The sequence below is a fragment of the Electrophorus electricus genome, chromosome 15, assembly GCF_041902795.1.
Source record: "Electrophorus electricus isolate QZ-2024a chromosome 15, ASM4190279v1, whole genome shotgun sequence".
In the NCBI taxonomy this organism is placed as follows: Eukaryota; Metazoa; Chordata; class Actinopteri; order Gymnotiformes; family Gymnotidae; genus Electrophorus; species Electrophorus electricus.
Window position 1 is genome coordinate 2,333,438 of NC_137511.1, and position 14,556 is coordinate 2,347,993.

Genomic DNA, 14,556 nt, shown 5'->3' on the forward strand with positions numbered 1-14,556 from the left:
GTTGAAGCAAGGATTGCGGAGGACTGAGGGCTCCTGTAAAGGACCCTCAAAACAAAGCATTCCCAATCAAGACATTTTGCAGTGTGATACTCACCAGGGTAGATCATGTATTGTTTTTGGTGGCATTCATTTATGCATTTCCAACTTTCTTTCAAGACTGACACACTCAGCCATTTTTTTTCAACTGGAATAACTATATTTTATCTGCATAACTTTGAACATTTATATTCGTCTCAATGAAAAGTTTTTTTTTCCCTTCTCATAAACAAATCATTTGAGTTAAATGTCTGGATGGTTTAGATGGTGCAATAATGCTGACCACATTCTGCTAAACCTCTCTGTAAAAGGGTTGTCTTTATAGACATTACAGACACTAACGGCACACTTTAGCCTTACTGGCCTCAAGCACAACCTATTGAAGGAAATGAAATTGATTAAAATTTTGGAGATGGGCGTCAGTTGAAAGTAGAGGGGGTCACTTTGCCAAGAAAAATAGTTTCTTGTAGTGTAAGTGCCAACATCTTGTAAAACATTTCATAACTGCCAGCTGGAAAGCACTGGGCATTCATTCACACGGGACTGGCTCTCATTTAGAATCAAATAAAGTTTCTTCACCACACTGCCACTGACATAAGGTGGGGGGGAACTGGAAGCAGCGCTCTTTTTGTAGCTGGAGGTACCAGTGGGTTTAACCCCACTGCTGTGATGCTAATGTCTCTTGTTTGCCATCTCTAGCTCAGTCCAGCATGCGAGGGCCTCGCGTGCTATCGTCAGCCGTTACATCATGTCTCAAGTCGAACCAAGTTATCAGTGAGCAGTGTTTGAGACTTGACTGGCCCAGGTGGAGCAGTGACCTCAATCTCATTCAGCCATTCAAGGCTGCTCTTTTGGGGTGTTAGGATGTTGTAGGTTAATGCAAATCTTTCTTTAAAAATTGCCATTCATTAGAATTCGTCAAATGGTCTAAAACTGATGATAAATCCATCACTTTCTATACTGTAGCGTTTGCTTTCATCACACTGTTTTAGGGTGCGCTGTGAAGGAAGGATGTCCAAGGCTATTCAAGGAACATGAGAATTACAATTAGTGAAAGGTTTTATGAGTGTGAAGCAGGGGCATCCATTAGATCAGTGAATGTGTAACGTAAATCAGTTATTTATGTCATAGTGAGGGTCCCTAGACGGCCGTTACTAACCCAATATCCTGTTTCAGAGTGAGCCCTGCTCCAGCCTGTTGGTCTTGGCCATTCACCAAAGCATGAAAGTATGAAAATTGTCCAGTCATGGCCCGAATTGCTTGAAATCACCAATGTTCCAGGGCCCTGCATGTGTGTTTGAAAGGAGTCTGTTAAGATAGCGTAGCACAGAGCCACTATTTGCGACCATTCGCATGGCTACATATTTCAGCGGCCAGAACAGCCATGCCTGGGCACAGATAAACAGAGCTGGCTTCCTCCAGGCATTTATCGAGCGTTCTCATGCTGGCCTGCACACCCCCCCCTCCCCCGCCCCCACAACGTGTCAAGCCCCCATGGGCAGGGCCCAGGCCAGAAATAGCCCTGACATGCTGTGGCGTGGACGTAGGAAGAAAAATCATTACAACAGGCCTCATTCAGCAGGGGCCACTTTTCTGTTGCCTGGCGAGGAGACCGAGATGTCTGCCATGGAGGGACAGTGCCTCCAGCCCCGCATGCTGACATCCCAGTGAACGGCTGGAACCCCACAATAAGAGACGTTCCTGTTTGTAAAGAAAGAACACAATGGGTTTCACTTTTTGCAGAGTTAAGTGTATATCTCCACACATGAAATAGCTCATTAACCTCACACAGCAATGTTCAAATACACAATGTAAAACCAAATATCTAATACCGAAACAAAATCTCAAAAATAATATACACTACCTTGCAGAATTAGGGAAGATGATTGAAAGTTTTCAGTTTGCAACAATTAAATTCATACCTTATATTCTGGTTTTCCTAATGACCTGTTTAAAGTATCACATTTCTGGTTAAACATATCCTCTGGAATTATATTAGGACCTTCTTGGAAGGAAGCTTGACTCCGACATGCACTTAGACTTGTGTTCATTTGATATGTGTGAGACGGCATATTATTTTATTCATGTCTGGTGGAAGCAGAGGTCAGCCATTTTAGTTACACTTAAGGAGAGTTACTAGTGTGCAAAACAAGTTGCCTTCAAAATTCATTTTCAGGCAGACAAATCATTTGATGTCACATGAGACATACCCTAAATTATAGTCTGGAAGTGAAAGAGACGTATAAAGGTGAGCTGTGTATATGTGAAATGCTCCCAGAGGGCTAAGTGTGTTTCTAAAGAATATATGTCCAGCCAAGACAATCTGTTATCACACGACCAGTCCATCACGCAGACGCTGCTTTAGCGCCCTCTATTGGTCATAAATGATAAATGGTCCCGTTTTTCTTCTGCTGCCATTTGTACTAAGATAATAGCCTAATTCTTCTAAGATCGCTGGTCCAAATTCACACTCTTGCTGAGCTGACAGGGGATCTGGGATCTTTATCATCTACTACGGCTACCGATGGTACCCCAGGGAGCTCTGAGCCTACTAAGAAACAATAATATATGGACACATCCCGATCTGGTTTTAATTACAGATAGTAAACGAATGTTTGGTGATGCCTCATAATATCATACATGAAAAATGTTGTTATTGAAGTAAAACATAGATTAACTTAATCTACACAGTAGATTAAGAAAAACAGACATACATATTTATTTAAGAATAATGGATTTTGGTAAGAAGCGAGCTTGTATTGTTATTTGTTCATTTGTTTGAAATGGGCTGAGGGTTATTGGAATTAGTCACGGTGTTTGGTCTACATCTTCATGGAGAAAGATCAACACGCCTTCTGCCTGAACCAGCAGTTTGGAAGTGTTCCGAAAGTGTGCTCAGCCGTCTCCAGAAACAGACATTGTAAAGCAGAACCACAGCTTTAAAAATGCTTAATGAAAACAACATGGAAATGGGCAACATCTAACATTTTTCTGATGGGGAGTCAAAAAAAATTAGATTAAAAAAATGTATATCACACAATGCATCGTTACAGGTTGAGATTGTCTGGCTCCTTGCTTTGAGATATGTTTGCAGAATGGAAAATACAAAGATGTCTTTATTTTTTGTTTGCCTCAATTCAGAAGTTAATTCACCGTTTCTTCTTTCTTCTGATTTCCACTGAAAGCACAGGGCACAGCTCCAACAGCAGAACAGAGGAGCAGATGTTTGGACCCTCTTATGGTTTGATGGCAGCGGGGGCAGCCTCTGCCTGCTAAAATATGCACAGCGGTGTGGGCAGAGGAATTAGCTATTAGATACACGGAGTAAAGTTCATGTGTATTAAGGACTAAAGGAAATGTATATAATATCTTGAATAAAGTTATTGACATTGTTACACACTGAAACAGGGAAAAAACTCCTTTTTATTTCACTTTCAATGTTGGTCGATATTGCATTATCTGAGAATTAACTGGGCAGTGTTGCTATATCTGATCATTATTTCCCAACACCGCATTTGGATTAAAAAACAACAGACATGAACGCAGCCAGAAAAGCACCCGCGTGCTGCGGGACAGCCGTCGGACCTCTGCGCGTCCTCAGTTATGCTGCTAACTCAGTTTGTAGTCGCTATTGCCGATTTCAATGATTCCATATGAACACGTTTTGTAGTCTTTTGCCAAGTGTCATAAATGTTCAGTGAAACAACGTGCATTTTATAGCAAATGTAGCCTAATTTTAAAAATGTGCCAATAGGAAAATATATGGGGCAAATGCATACAGAGTACAAAAACTGGGGGGAGGTAATATTATCATGCAATTATGCAATTAATTTTAACTAGGTTTCCATTTTTATACTGTACATGTGTTTGGGAACAAGACCTTCACATGTCTCACACCTCTAGTGCCATCCCATGGCATCATGAAGGTACTACACAGTTTTGCTCTTTATTAATAACATTTGATAAATGCAATAGCAAAGGGCATGCAGTAGACCCTGTTAGAAGAGTTTGCTTGCGCAGATGAGTAGGAGCTCAGTAATTTTAACTTACCAGTGCAGGTTTAGGCACGTATATGCAAATGAACATTCCGCTGCATTAAATGTGTCATTAAACTGGGATTCTGGGATACGAACGCGTGCCGAAACTAACAGAGACGCCCAGGGTTCAACAAAGCGTCTAACAGAGTAACCAGGCAGTGGTGTGGGTGTGCTGATCCACCTAGGGAACAGGGGCCTAGGACACGCTGCACGGTCCCCTGAGCAACAGGTCTATTAATGCAAACACCAGGTTACTATGGTAACCAGAGCAGCCACAAGTTTGGAGAAAGTTCAGTGAAACCTGCGATAAAGACACAGCAATGGAAGAAGAGGACTCGCCAGCGGTTGATAAAAGATTTTATTTCATAGAGCAATATGTCCTAAAGACAATGAAGCTAAAACCCGATCGCTGGCACAAATGTCTGTCCGTCGAGGAGCAGAAACAAGTTATCCAAGACTTTCTGGACAAATCTGACAACACAACCCTTGTTGTGTCCCTAAATGCCGCCGGCCAGTTGATACCAACTTTCGGATTTGCAGGGTATTCAAAAAACAAATCCGTTTACTTCATCAAACGGAACCAGGGGGCTCTTTCTTCGGACACAATGCAAACAGACCTGCTCTACGGAGACATGTCCCCCTCGCCCCTGGAACAGTTCTCAGCTTTCGTAGAAGAGGTAGTCTGGGTTTAAGTGTGAAAACACACACACCCTCACACACACACACACACACACACACACACACACACACACACACACACACACACACACACGGGCTAATCGGAGCAGGGTTAAACTGGCTTACTGCGAATATACACAGATCATCTCTGAACTTCTCTACTAATACACAACTCATCATTTGAAGTCTCAGACTTTTAAACATTTAGTGCCGATACGTTTCTAAGACTTTCTGAACAAGCAAATGTAAGATATCTTGAATTCTATTTAGAACTAATCAGAAACAAAGACGGCATATCTAAAATTTGCTTTACGACTAGTTATTATATCATTTTGGATACATTTTTATTTATTTTAAAGGTATATTGCATATAGTCAATAGATATGTTGAATTCAAATCAACTGCAAACGTGACGTCTATCATTCTATTTAAACTGTAATTAGAGATGTGTTGAATTAGCGCTGTGTCTAGTCGTAAAGGAATGACAGACATCTTTAATGCGAATCTGTTCAGATCAATACATGTTAAAGCCGCATGCCATGAAGCAGCAGTAGAGCTTCCCGGCACTTAGACGTAACGCAGAAGTTCGTCATGTCGCGTGCAGGTCGCAGCGCCGGTGCTGCTGAACGCGAGGAACCACTCCGAGTGGCCGCACGTGGTGTCTCAGGACGTAAAGCGACACGTGCAGGCCCTGAAGAACAGCGTGTTTGTGGTGGCGGGACAAGTCAAGGGCAAGACTCTGCTTCCTCTCCCCCCGGGATCAGAGAGATTAGAACAAACTGCCCTGGAGAGCGAAAAGAGGTAGGCCAGAACATCAGGGGTTTTGTGTGTTTGTTTTTTAAGTCACTGGCCTTAATTATTGCAGGTTCCTTGCTATCAAATATGGCATATTTTTTTATAGGGTTTGCTATTAATTATGATAGATTTGACAGTTTTGAGGATAGTTATATTTATTCACTATATAGTCATTCTAAACTAGTAAACTATTTGTTTTGTGGTTGGAAGGGTCTTTGGTGGTTTTATGGTCACTCATCCTTCTTTATAAGTTTATATAAAGCGCAGTGTATTATAACAGAAAGCAACTTAGGTTCATGGAGAACTTCCCTCAAGAGCTTGCCCTGTACAGCTGTCTTGAAGGCACGTTTCCTCTTGTTCTGCTCTGTGGTTTCGTCCTTGCACCACTTCCATGGCAACCTTAACTTGGAAACGAGGCCCCAGTATCTAGAGCTACAGCAGAATTTAAATCCATGGCTGTGTTTAAAAACAACAGCTTTCTGCCTTGAAGGCCTTTTTCAGCCCCAGATGCTTTAACTCTCTTCTCCCAACCAAATCTACAAAGAAAAACAAAGTGAAACCTCCAAAAGTCCCAATGTTTGAGGCTACCTTATAGTCCAAGCAGTTTTTTCTATCCTGCAGAGAAGATCTGCTGGATAAGAGCGTCATTCATGTCATCGAATCGATGGTGATTGAGTGGAGTCATCAGATTCACGAGGTTCTGAAGAGGGACTCGTCTGAGCCCCTCCTGCTAGGGATAAATCCCACCCCACACATGGAGCTGAACTTCTGGAAAAACAGGTCAATAAAGAGTGTTGCTATTACTGAAAACCAGGATCCTTTTGGTCCCTGCAGTTGGCATACATATGCAATAAGTCTGTAAAAAAACAATAAAAATCACACATACAATACTAAAAATAACTCCATGGTATAGGACTAGCATGTATACTGTGTGCACAATTATTAGGCAAGTTGTACTTTTGAGGATTGATTTTATTATTGAACAACTACAGTGCTCTCAGTCATTCCAAAGTGTTAATAAACCTCAAACCTGAATATTTAAAAAAGTGAGGTTTTGGAGAATATCTGTGTGTGCATAATCGGGCAACTATTAGTGTGCAGAATTATGCAACTAAATGAAAAACAGAAATGTTCCCATCTCTGTATCAACCACAGCCTCCCAGACACTGTTCAGAGAGCTGTACTGTTTTCTTTCACCGTAAATCTCCCATTTAAGAAGGGCCCAGAAGATCAATCTTATTTTTGGTGATTTTTGCCAGAGGAAAAGAAGCTGCCTTATAATTCTGCACACCTTGATATAGGATATTGATCTCCTTAGGCCAGACCCTCCCTCATTACACAAATACACATCACTTGATATGCTTAAATCCAATAAGAATTCAAGTTTCTACAGCTTGGAGTTGGAAAATATGCATAAAAATGATGATATGGTCAAAATGCTCAGCTGCCTAATAACTGTGCAAACAATGTGCAATTTATACAATATTATAATATTTTCTACTTCACATTAAATATATCTGTGTAATATTTGAGATAAGTAATTGGATGGGGGCATACGTATAAAATATATCATTGTAATTTTTTATCATAACAAAACATATAAAGCTACATAAAAATTTACCTTTTTTGCTCATTGTTAATTTTTGATTGTTTACTAGATATGCTGACCTTGAGTGTATACATGAGCAATTTAAGTCACCTAAAGTGGCCAGGATGGCAGAGCTTCTGGATACAATGGACAGCAGTTATTATCCTGCATTTAGAAACATGCTTCAGGATGTCATGTGTGGTAAGGGTCAAATCATATGCAAATCCTTCATTTACAAATAGCAAAAATGCTTTTTAAATGCATTTACCCTCACTTGATATGTCAGCCCTATTGACATTTCAACCACACGTTCCTCCTGTAAAGCTCTCGAGGAGGCCAGGGACATCAATACCTTCTTGAAGCCTTTGCAGCGACTTACAGAAGATCTGGAGAACATAGAGTTCAGTGAGGTGAAAGGACGGATTGCCCCTCTCATGCACATGGTGTGCCTTGTGTGGTCCAATTCCAAGTTCTACAACACACCAGCCCGACTGATTGTGCTGCTATGTGAGTTCTGCAACCTCTTCATTCAGCAGGTATGGTATGCCTTAGGTCACTTTTTGACCAAAACTGTGAGCTGTAAACTGTGATTTTTAAAGCACTGCAGCAACGTCTGGCCTTTGTGCCATTGGCTGTGTGTGCCTTTTTCGCTACACTGTTCCTATAGTCTGAAACAGTCACTTCTATATGAGAAGCATATAGTGTCACGCACTTGTAAAAAAACTTTGGTAAAGGTTAGATAAGCTTGCGGAACTGGTGAATGTGTCTTTCTTGAATGTTCCGTTAGGCGCAGAGCCATCTCAACCCAGAAGACATCCTGAAAGGTGACATAGTGGAGAGTCTCGCTCGTGTGCAGATGACACTGGATGTGCTCACACACTTCAAGAGAACCTTTGAGGACAGAAAGAACAATCTGAGTCAGTACCAAAGGAAGGGGTTGGAGGTTAAACCATGGAGCTTCTCCCCTTGCATGGTGTTTGCACGGCTGGACCGCTTTGTGGAAAGACTAAAGATAATTGAAGTGAGTAGAGTGATATTTATTGACAGGACAAGGCCAGGGCGGGGTGCTTCCAGTGTGATATCTAAGAACTAAACCATTTTTTTACACACTGGTTAAATAATGGTTATTATAATGTGTTCTATTCCTTTGACCTCAAGGCCTTCTTACTGACTGTGGTTGATCTGATGAAACTGGAGAAGGTGGAATTTGGAGGTGTTCGTGGGAGATCACTCAGCCAGCAGGTCCTGTTGCTGTACGAAGAGTTCCTGGAACAATATAAAACACTCACTGAGAAGTCTTACGACTGCCTTGACGTGTGCAACTTGGTAAGTAGAAGACGTACAGCAAACCTGTACAGACATTTCGATATGTGCCCATGGAGTGACTCGGAGGTATTTTCCAGGAGTTTGAGGCAGACATGGGTGAGTTTAAGTGTAAAGTGGAAGACATGGATCGGTGCCTCGGTGCAATTTTTTGCCAGGCCTTTGATGATGCTTCAGGCCTGGAGTATGCCTTCAAGGTGAGTGACAGTAATCCTGTCAGCAGCATCTGTAACTAATAAAACACAGGGCTAAGTCTGTCCTTACAGCAACATCAATTACTTTTGTATGATTGTCAAACAGATGATGGGACATCACACACAGATGTTGCCTGTTTTCTGCTTGTCCCTTATGAATTTTGTATGTCTGCATAAGGAAATTGTCAACAATTGGAGCCTGAATTGCTGGCTTGTGCTGAAATGACAAGCATTGCGGATTCTTAGCAGAGCATGTCATGAGCTATGGAAGGGAATTTTGGGATTCGTTTTCGCTTTGTTTCTGTCACAACGGCCAACGTCTCTGGAGCGTCTTTGTTCTCCAGGTGCTGGACATGTTTGGGAGTTTGCTGGAGCGTCCCCTGATAGATGCCGATGCTCAGAAAAAATACCCTGTCCTGATCAACATGTTTGACAAGGAGCTTGACTGCTGCATGGCACTCTATAAAAAACGTGTGCAGACCGAGGAGGAGCTGGGTGAGACCAACTTGATGTGACCAACAACGGGAAACACGAGGGGACCTGTCTGCAGGTCAGTATGGGGTATCGGCATGGTCTTAACAAGCCCCATGTTGTGTCTGCAGGCTACTTCCCCGTCAGTAAGAACATGCCCACTGTAGCAGGCGGTCTGAAGTGGGCCCAGCAGCTGCAGCAGCGTATGCAGATTCCCTACAGCAACTTCAGAAACATTCCCCATCTGTGAGTGCTTATGGGACGTTTGTTTGTTTGTTTGTTTTTAACAGCTTGTGTAACAGCTGTAACAGCTTGGTTTGAAAAGATGGATGTTATTTTGGGTTATTGTACATGCTGCTGATGTGATTTTTTTATTCTTCCCTTCTATATGCAAATAGATGTATGGAATCAACAGCTGGAAAAAATGTCACGCGGAAGTTCAACGAAATAACGCAGCTGCTCAAGCAGTAAGTGTGTGTGTGTGTGTGTGTGTGTGTGTGTGTGTGTGTCCAAAAAAACCCCTCTAAAATAATCGCAGTACCTATGGTGCAATCACATGCTCTGTTTGCCTCATTACCGTGTGTCTTAGAGCCCCTTGCTGAGTGCGTTTTGTCCTGCTCCTGTCTGTAAGTTAGGTATTCACACAAAACATCTTTGTAACCATTACTGTTTCTGCTCTTGTTTGCTACACAGGTGTCATCTTAAAACAAAGTCCATAAACATTGGTTTACTACAAGGTTAATAAATGTAAGCCATAGAGTATAGGTGTAACGCGCTCAAAAAAATGGTTGAACAGAGATGAACAGAGACATCCAGTCTCTCATGTGATTTATGGGCTCATTTGAAGACCCAGCATTTGTAGATTATTGCACAGGGGTCTGGTTTTCTCAAGCGCCTCCCTCTGCTTTTCCATGCCAGGACCTACAGTGCACCACTTCTGCCATGCTGTTAACTTGCACATCGCTGTGATGGACTGAGCTATAGCTGTTCATGCACATGAGTTGGGCTTCCGTGTTTTTACATTGGTTTCCAGTATCTCCCCACTGCTTAAACCCAGATGGCAAATTACCCAGTAGCCCCGTCCCATATTCTCACTAGTAAAAAAAATTCAGCTTTCTCGTTAGATGGTGGTAATCATCAGTGTTGCACAAGTAATTTAGTTATGGCTATTACAGGCATCTCTAGTTATTACTTCTTGACATAGAGGACGATGATTTATGTGAACCGTGGAGCTATTTGATTCCTTGGGACTTCCTGTAACAGCAATAAGACAATTAACCCTACATTTACTGCACAGGGTTCCAATGAAAACCCCAGTGCTCTGGCCTTCACAACAAGCTTATGAAGAGATTTCTTTAGCAGTAGGGACTGGATATATATTTCCTGCCTGACTTGTGATAAATGTATTTTGTTGTGTGCTGCTTTTTTGTATTGCAACCGCTTCCTTCCTTGAATTTATTCTGAACCACTTTAGTATTAAACACTGGACCTTATGTGCGCTTTGCTTAGGAATTTAAAGCCTAGACTTTTATTTCTAACCTTTCTTCAGTACGGTATTAGATTAAAAAGCATTTTGATTTTTTTTCCCATCTTCTTCAGAAAACAAAACAGTCATAATAAGGTCCATCTACCATATATACCCTGAAATGATGATTCCACTTTTCTGATATTCTCATTTGAATAATTCTCTCCATGCTCATTCCACTAGATACTCCTCTAAGCTTTATGATAGATGGACTGATTCAGTGAGTGAGAAGTCCCAGTATAATCTCAGTCAGCCCCTGATATCTAGAGACCCGGCCTCCAGACACATCAGCGTCAACTTCAGCCCACAGGTATGACTAACAATATTCTTGCCAGTCTTGTATGTGTCTGTGTACGTGCAGTATATGTAATATTATGATCTGTGTGAGAAATCCTGTTCAGTGTTATGAATGTTGTATGCCACTATGACTACAAATGCAGTTATCCATCACTGAGATTCAGAACCAGGATTACCACAGCTGGTAACCCCTCTCTCTAGCTAATATCCAGCCTTACATTACGGCAACACTTCATTCTGTTTTCATATGATCCACTCATTCCCTTCCCTTATCCTTGTTTTTTTCCCCTTATGGATCTCAATGTTCACATTTCAGGAAAGGAACTATTATTGTGTTCCCAGCATTCAGCCGCACACTTTGGTTCTAGATTCTGATGCCCTCAGGTTGTCTCCAGAGTCCCCTAAAAATGAGACATTCATTCCTTCACAAAACTCATTCCCTGATCTCTGCAAGCGTCCACTAGCCTTCCTAAGCTGTTGTCTCTTCTGCTTTATGGCATCTGACCACACTGAACCTCTAACGTCCCCCGCCACACATAACTCACCGTATTCCCTACCCACAGGCCCTTGAGCCCAGATGCCTGTCGCCTGCCATGCTGGAATTCATCCCTCTTTGCTGTCTTTGGTTTTCTTAAAATGTATTACTTTGATATTGTTGAACAAATGTTGAACTCAATACTACAGTCAACGGCACTCATCGCAAAAAAAACAGCAAGCTTCTGTCTTTTCAGTAATTCAGGTTGTGATTTCCTTTTTAGCTATAATGTTGTTCTGTAACAGCATCATTGCTGGGACTACTGAAATGGTACTGAAACTGTACTGAAATGGTACTGAAACTGTACTGAGAGTGCGTTTTTGTTTTGCTCATGTGCTATAGCTGGTGTCTGTGCTCCGAGAGGTTCAGTACTTGGATAGACAACCAGAGGATATCCCAGATATAGCAGCTGATATTTACACTAACAAGGAGCTTCTTCGGCAGTATGTGGCCAACCTGGAGCTTATGGTGCAGTGGTACAACAAGGTGATTGGTACGGTGCTGGAGGTGGAGTTTCCACTCATTCAAAGTCAGTTGAGGAATATTGATGTCCAGCTCAAAGAAGCTGAGGAGTCAATCAACTGGACAAGCAAAGGTACATTACAACAGTGGGAAAACTATCCAGAATACCCTATAATGCACTTTGAATTTGCAAATATTTATAATATACTAATATTTATGATACTTTTCATATCATGTTAATCATGTTATGGTAATTTTATTAATTTATACATTCCCTCAGTTTTGTGCTACTTTTTATTAATTTTTAATGTACTAATTTATAAAAAAAAAATTTATGTTAATGGAACCAGTTGTGACTGTTGTGTAAAAGATGTCATGTCACTACTAGGAATATGGGAGTACATTCAGAGTGCATGTGAGACAGTGCACGATCTTGAGAGGCGACTGCAGAGAACCAAAGACAATGTGGAAGAGATCCAGAACACCATGAAGACATGGGCTAATCCAATCTTTGGGAGGAAGGAGGAAAAGAAAGATAGTCTCCTCAACCTGGAGGACAAGCTGGAGTGCCTGGAGAAAGCCCAGGGCCAGATCCGTACCTCTGGAGCCAAGATCCATTTGTTACTGAAGGTCAGCGGTGAAAGGAAACCTTCTGGGGCATTCCTGCATTGACGAATGTCCTGATCGTGAGCTTTTTGAATCATTTAAGATCATGTATGAATAGTGACCTTTTTTAACATTTCAGGAGAACTTGTCACTTTTTAAAGCTGAACCATCTTCACCTGAGTGGAGGTCATATGTAGAATACATTGACGAAATGGTCATAGATGGTTTCTTCAACAGCATTGACAGCTCCCTCAAGTTCTTCTTGGACAATACCGGTATATTTTTTAAATTCCATGCTTAAGCCACAGTAAGAAGATGTGGTGAGATATTTCTGGTTATCCCTCGTATCCTTTGCATTATAACACCGTTCTTTAAATCCCTCTTGTGACTTGATACAGAAGAGAAGCCTGGTGTGGCTCCACTCTTTGAAGCCCAGTTAGACCTCCAGGTTCCAGATATGGTCTTCTATCCTCCTCTGGAGTTTGGTGCCGCCAATGGCTTCTATGACCTGGTGGAGAGTCTCATCAATGATATCTACACTATCTCCTCTCTGGTACCGCGATTGGCTGAGGACAGTGGCTTCCTACACTACCAGGTACTGTCTGTTGCCTAATAATTACCTTTCACCTGCCTTGCACCACCAGTGGTTAGCTGCCTTCTCATCCGGGATTTTGACCATCCAACAGAGTTTGTGTCGGACAGATTTGAGCAGTTATCATTATTTTACATGCCTGCATCCACAGGCTGATATGGAGGACATGGTGGATCTCGCTGACATGCGCCAGCTCCTGATGGTGCGTGTGGAGAGGGTCATGGCCAAGTGCTGGGAGTACCGTGACGGGTTCGAACGCTATGCCTACCTCTACGTGGACGACAGGAAGGAGTTTATGCGTCAGTTCTTGCTGTATGGACACGTCCTCACGAGTGACGAGATTGAGGCCCATGCCGAGGACGGCGTCCCGGAAAGCCCTCCGACCCTGGAGCGCTTCCGGGAGCAGGTGGACACGTACGAGAGGGTATACGAGGAAGTGCAGAAGCTGGAGCCCGTACAAGTGTTTGACGGTTGGATGAGGGTGGATGCGCGAGCCTTTAAAAGCACTCTACTCAACATCATAAAGAAGTGGAGCCTTATGTTCAAACAGCACCTGATTGACCACGTAACACACAGGTGAGTCAGATCAAAACTAATCATGTGTTGAAGTGTTGGAGTGTTTGCCCAACCTTGACACATGACAAAACGGTACGATGGGACTTTTCTGTTTATTGACATCGTGTGTGTTATCCTTTTGCTTGGTAGTTTGTCGGATCTGGAAGAGTTTATTAAGGTCACTGAGACTGGCCTCAGCAGGAAGGTGGAGGAGGGAGATTACAACGGTCTGGTGGAGGTCATGGGTCACTTAATGGCTGTCAAAGAGAGACAGAACTCCACTGATGAGATGTTTGAACCCGTGCAGAACACCATCGTCCTGCTGAAGACATATGAGCAAGAACTGCCAGACATCGTGTACAAACAGATAGAGGTAACTGTTTTCACGAAAAGGACTAGAACGTTGATATCAGCTAACACCTTTAAAATGGCCACGATATTAGTGTCTGTTTTAACAGAGAAGCACAATAAACTGAAGAAACTGCACTTCCACATTCCACATAACCCGACATTTTGTTGCACACGTTAGTTGGACGTTACAGCCAAAATATAAGACCTGTTGCGTGGGGAATGGGAAAACTAGCAACAAGCAGATGAACTCTCATTTGTATGTGCGATGCTATTAATGCTCAGGAGCTTCCAGAGAAATGGGCCAACACGAAGAAGCAAGCTGGGGTGGTGAAACAGCAGATGGCACCTCTGCAGGCCAGCGAGGTGGCGAACCTGCGGCGGAAATGCGCAGTGTTCGACGTGGAGCAGCATGCCTTCCGTGAGAAGTTCCGCACTGAGGAGCCTTTCAGGTACAGCACACAGGGCGCCACTTACCGTCCTGTGGTTAATAATAAAATGACTGTAAATGTCA

General features: G+C 42.5%; 1 protein-coding gene across 5 annotated transcripts in view; it reads left to right on the plus strand.

The window, feature by feature from the left end:
- The first annotated feature begins 4,333 nt into the window (after positions 1-4,333).
- Positions 4,334-14,556, plus strand: part of dnah9 (dynein, axonemal, heavy chain 9) — a 71,868-nt gene continuing 61,645 nt past the window's right edge. For 2 of the 5 annotated variants that reach the window (XM_026999642.3, XM_081697422.1), the window contains exons 1-19: positions 4,334-4,750; positions 5,356-5,552; positions 6,168-6,326; positions 7,205-7,335; positions 7,459-7,670; positions 7,922-8,155; positions 8,293-8,460; positions 8,538-8,654; positions 8,996-9,146; positions 9,254-9,368; positions 9,521-9,589; positions 10,831-10,957; positions 11,822-12,074; positions 12,330-12,571; positions 12,687-12,822; positions 12,946-13,142; positions 13,291-13,715; positions 13,845-14,067; positions 14,328-14,494. In XM_026999642.3, the coding sequence (XP_026855443.3) occupies positions 4,394-4,750; positions 5,356-5,552; positions 6,168-6,326; positions 7,205-7,335; positions 7,459-7,670; positions 7,922-8,155; positions 8,293-8,460; positions 8,538-8,654; positions 8,996-9,146; positions 9,254-9,368; positions 9,521-9,589; positions 10,831-10,957; positions 11,822-12,074; positions 12,330-12,571; positions 12,687-12,822; positions 12,946-13,142; positions 13,291-13,715; positions 13,845-14,067; positions 14,328-14,494 (3,680 nt within the window). In that variant the 5' untranslated portion in view covers positions 4,334-4,393. Of the gene's footprint in view, positions 4,751-5,355; positions 5,553-6,150; positions 6,327-7,204; positions 7,336-7,458; positions 7,671-7,921; positions 8,156-8,292; positions 8,461-8,537; positions 8,655-8,995; positions 9,147-9,253; positions 9,369-9,520; positions 9,590-10,830; positions 10,958-11,821; positions 12,075-12,329; positions 12,572-12,686; positions 12,823-12,945; positions 13,143-13,290; positions 13,716-13,844; positions 14,068-14,327; positions 14,495-14,556 lie in introns of those variants that run through there. The other 3 variants (XM_081697420.1, XM_081697421.1, XM_081697423.1) reach the window with 3 other exon arrangements.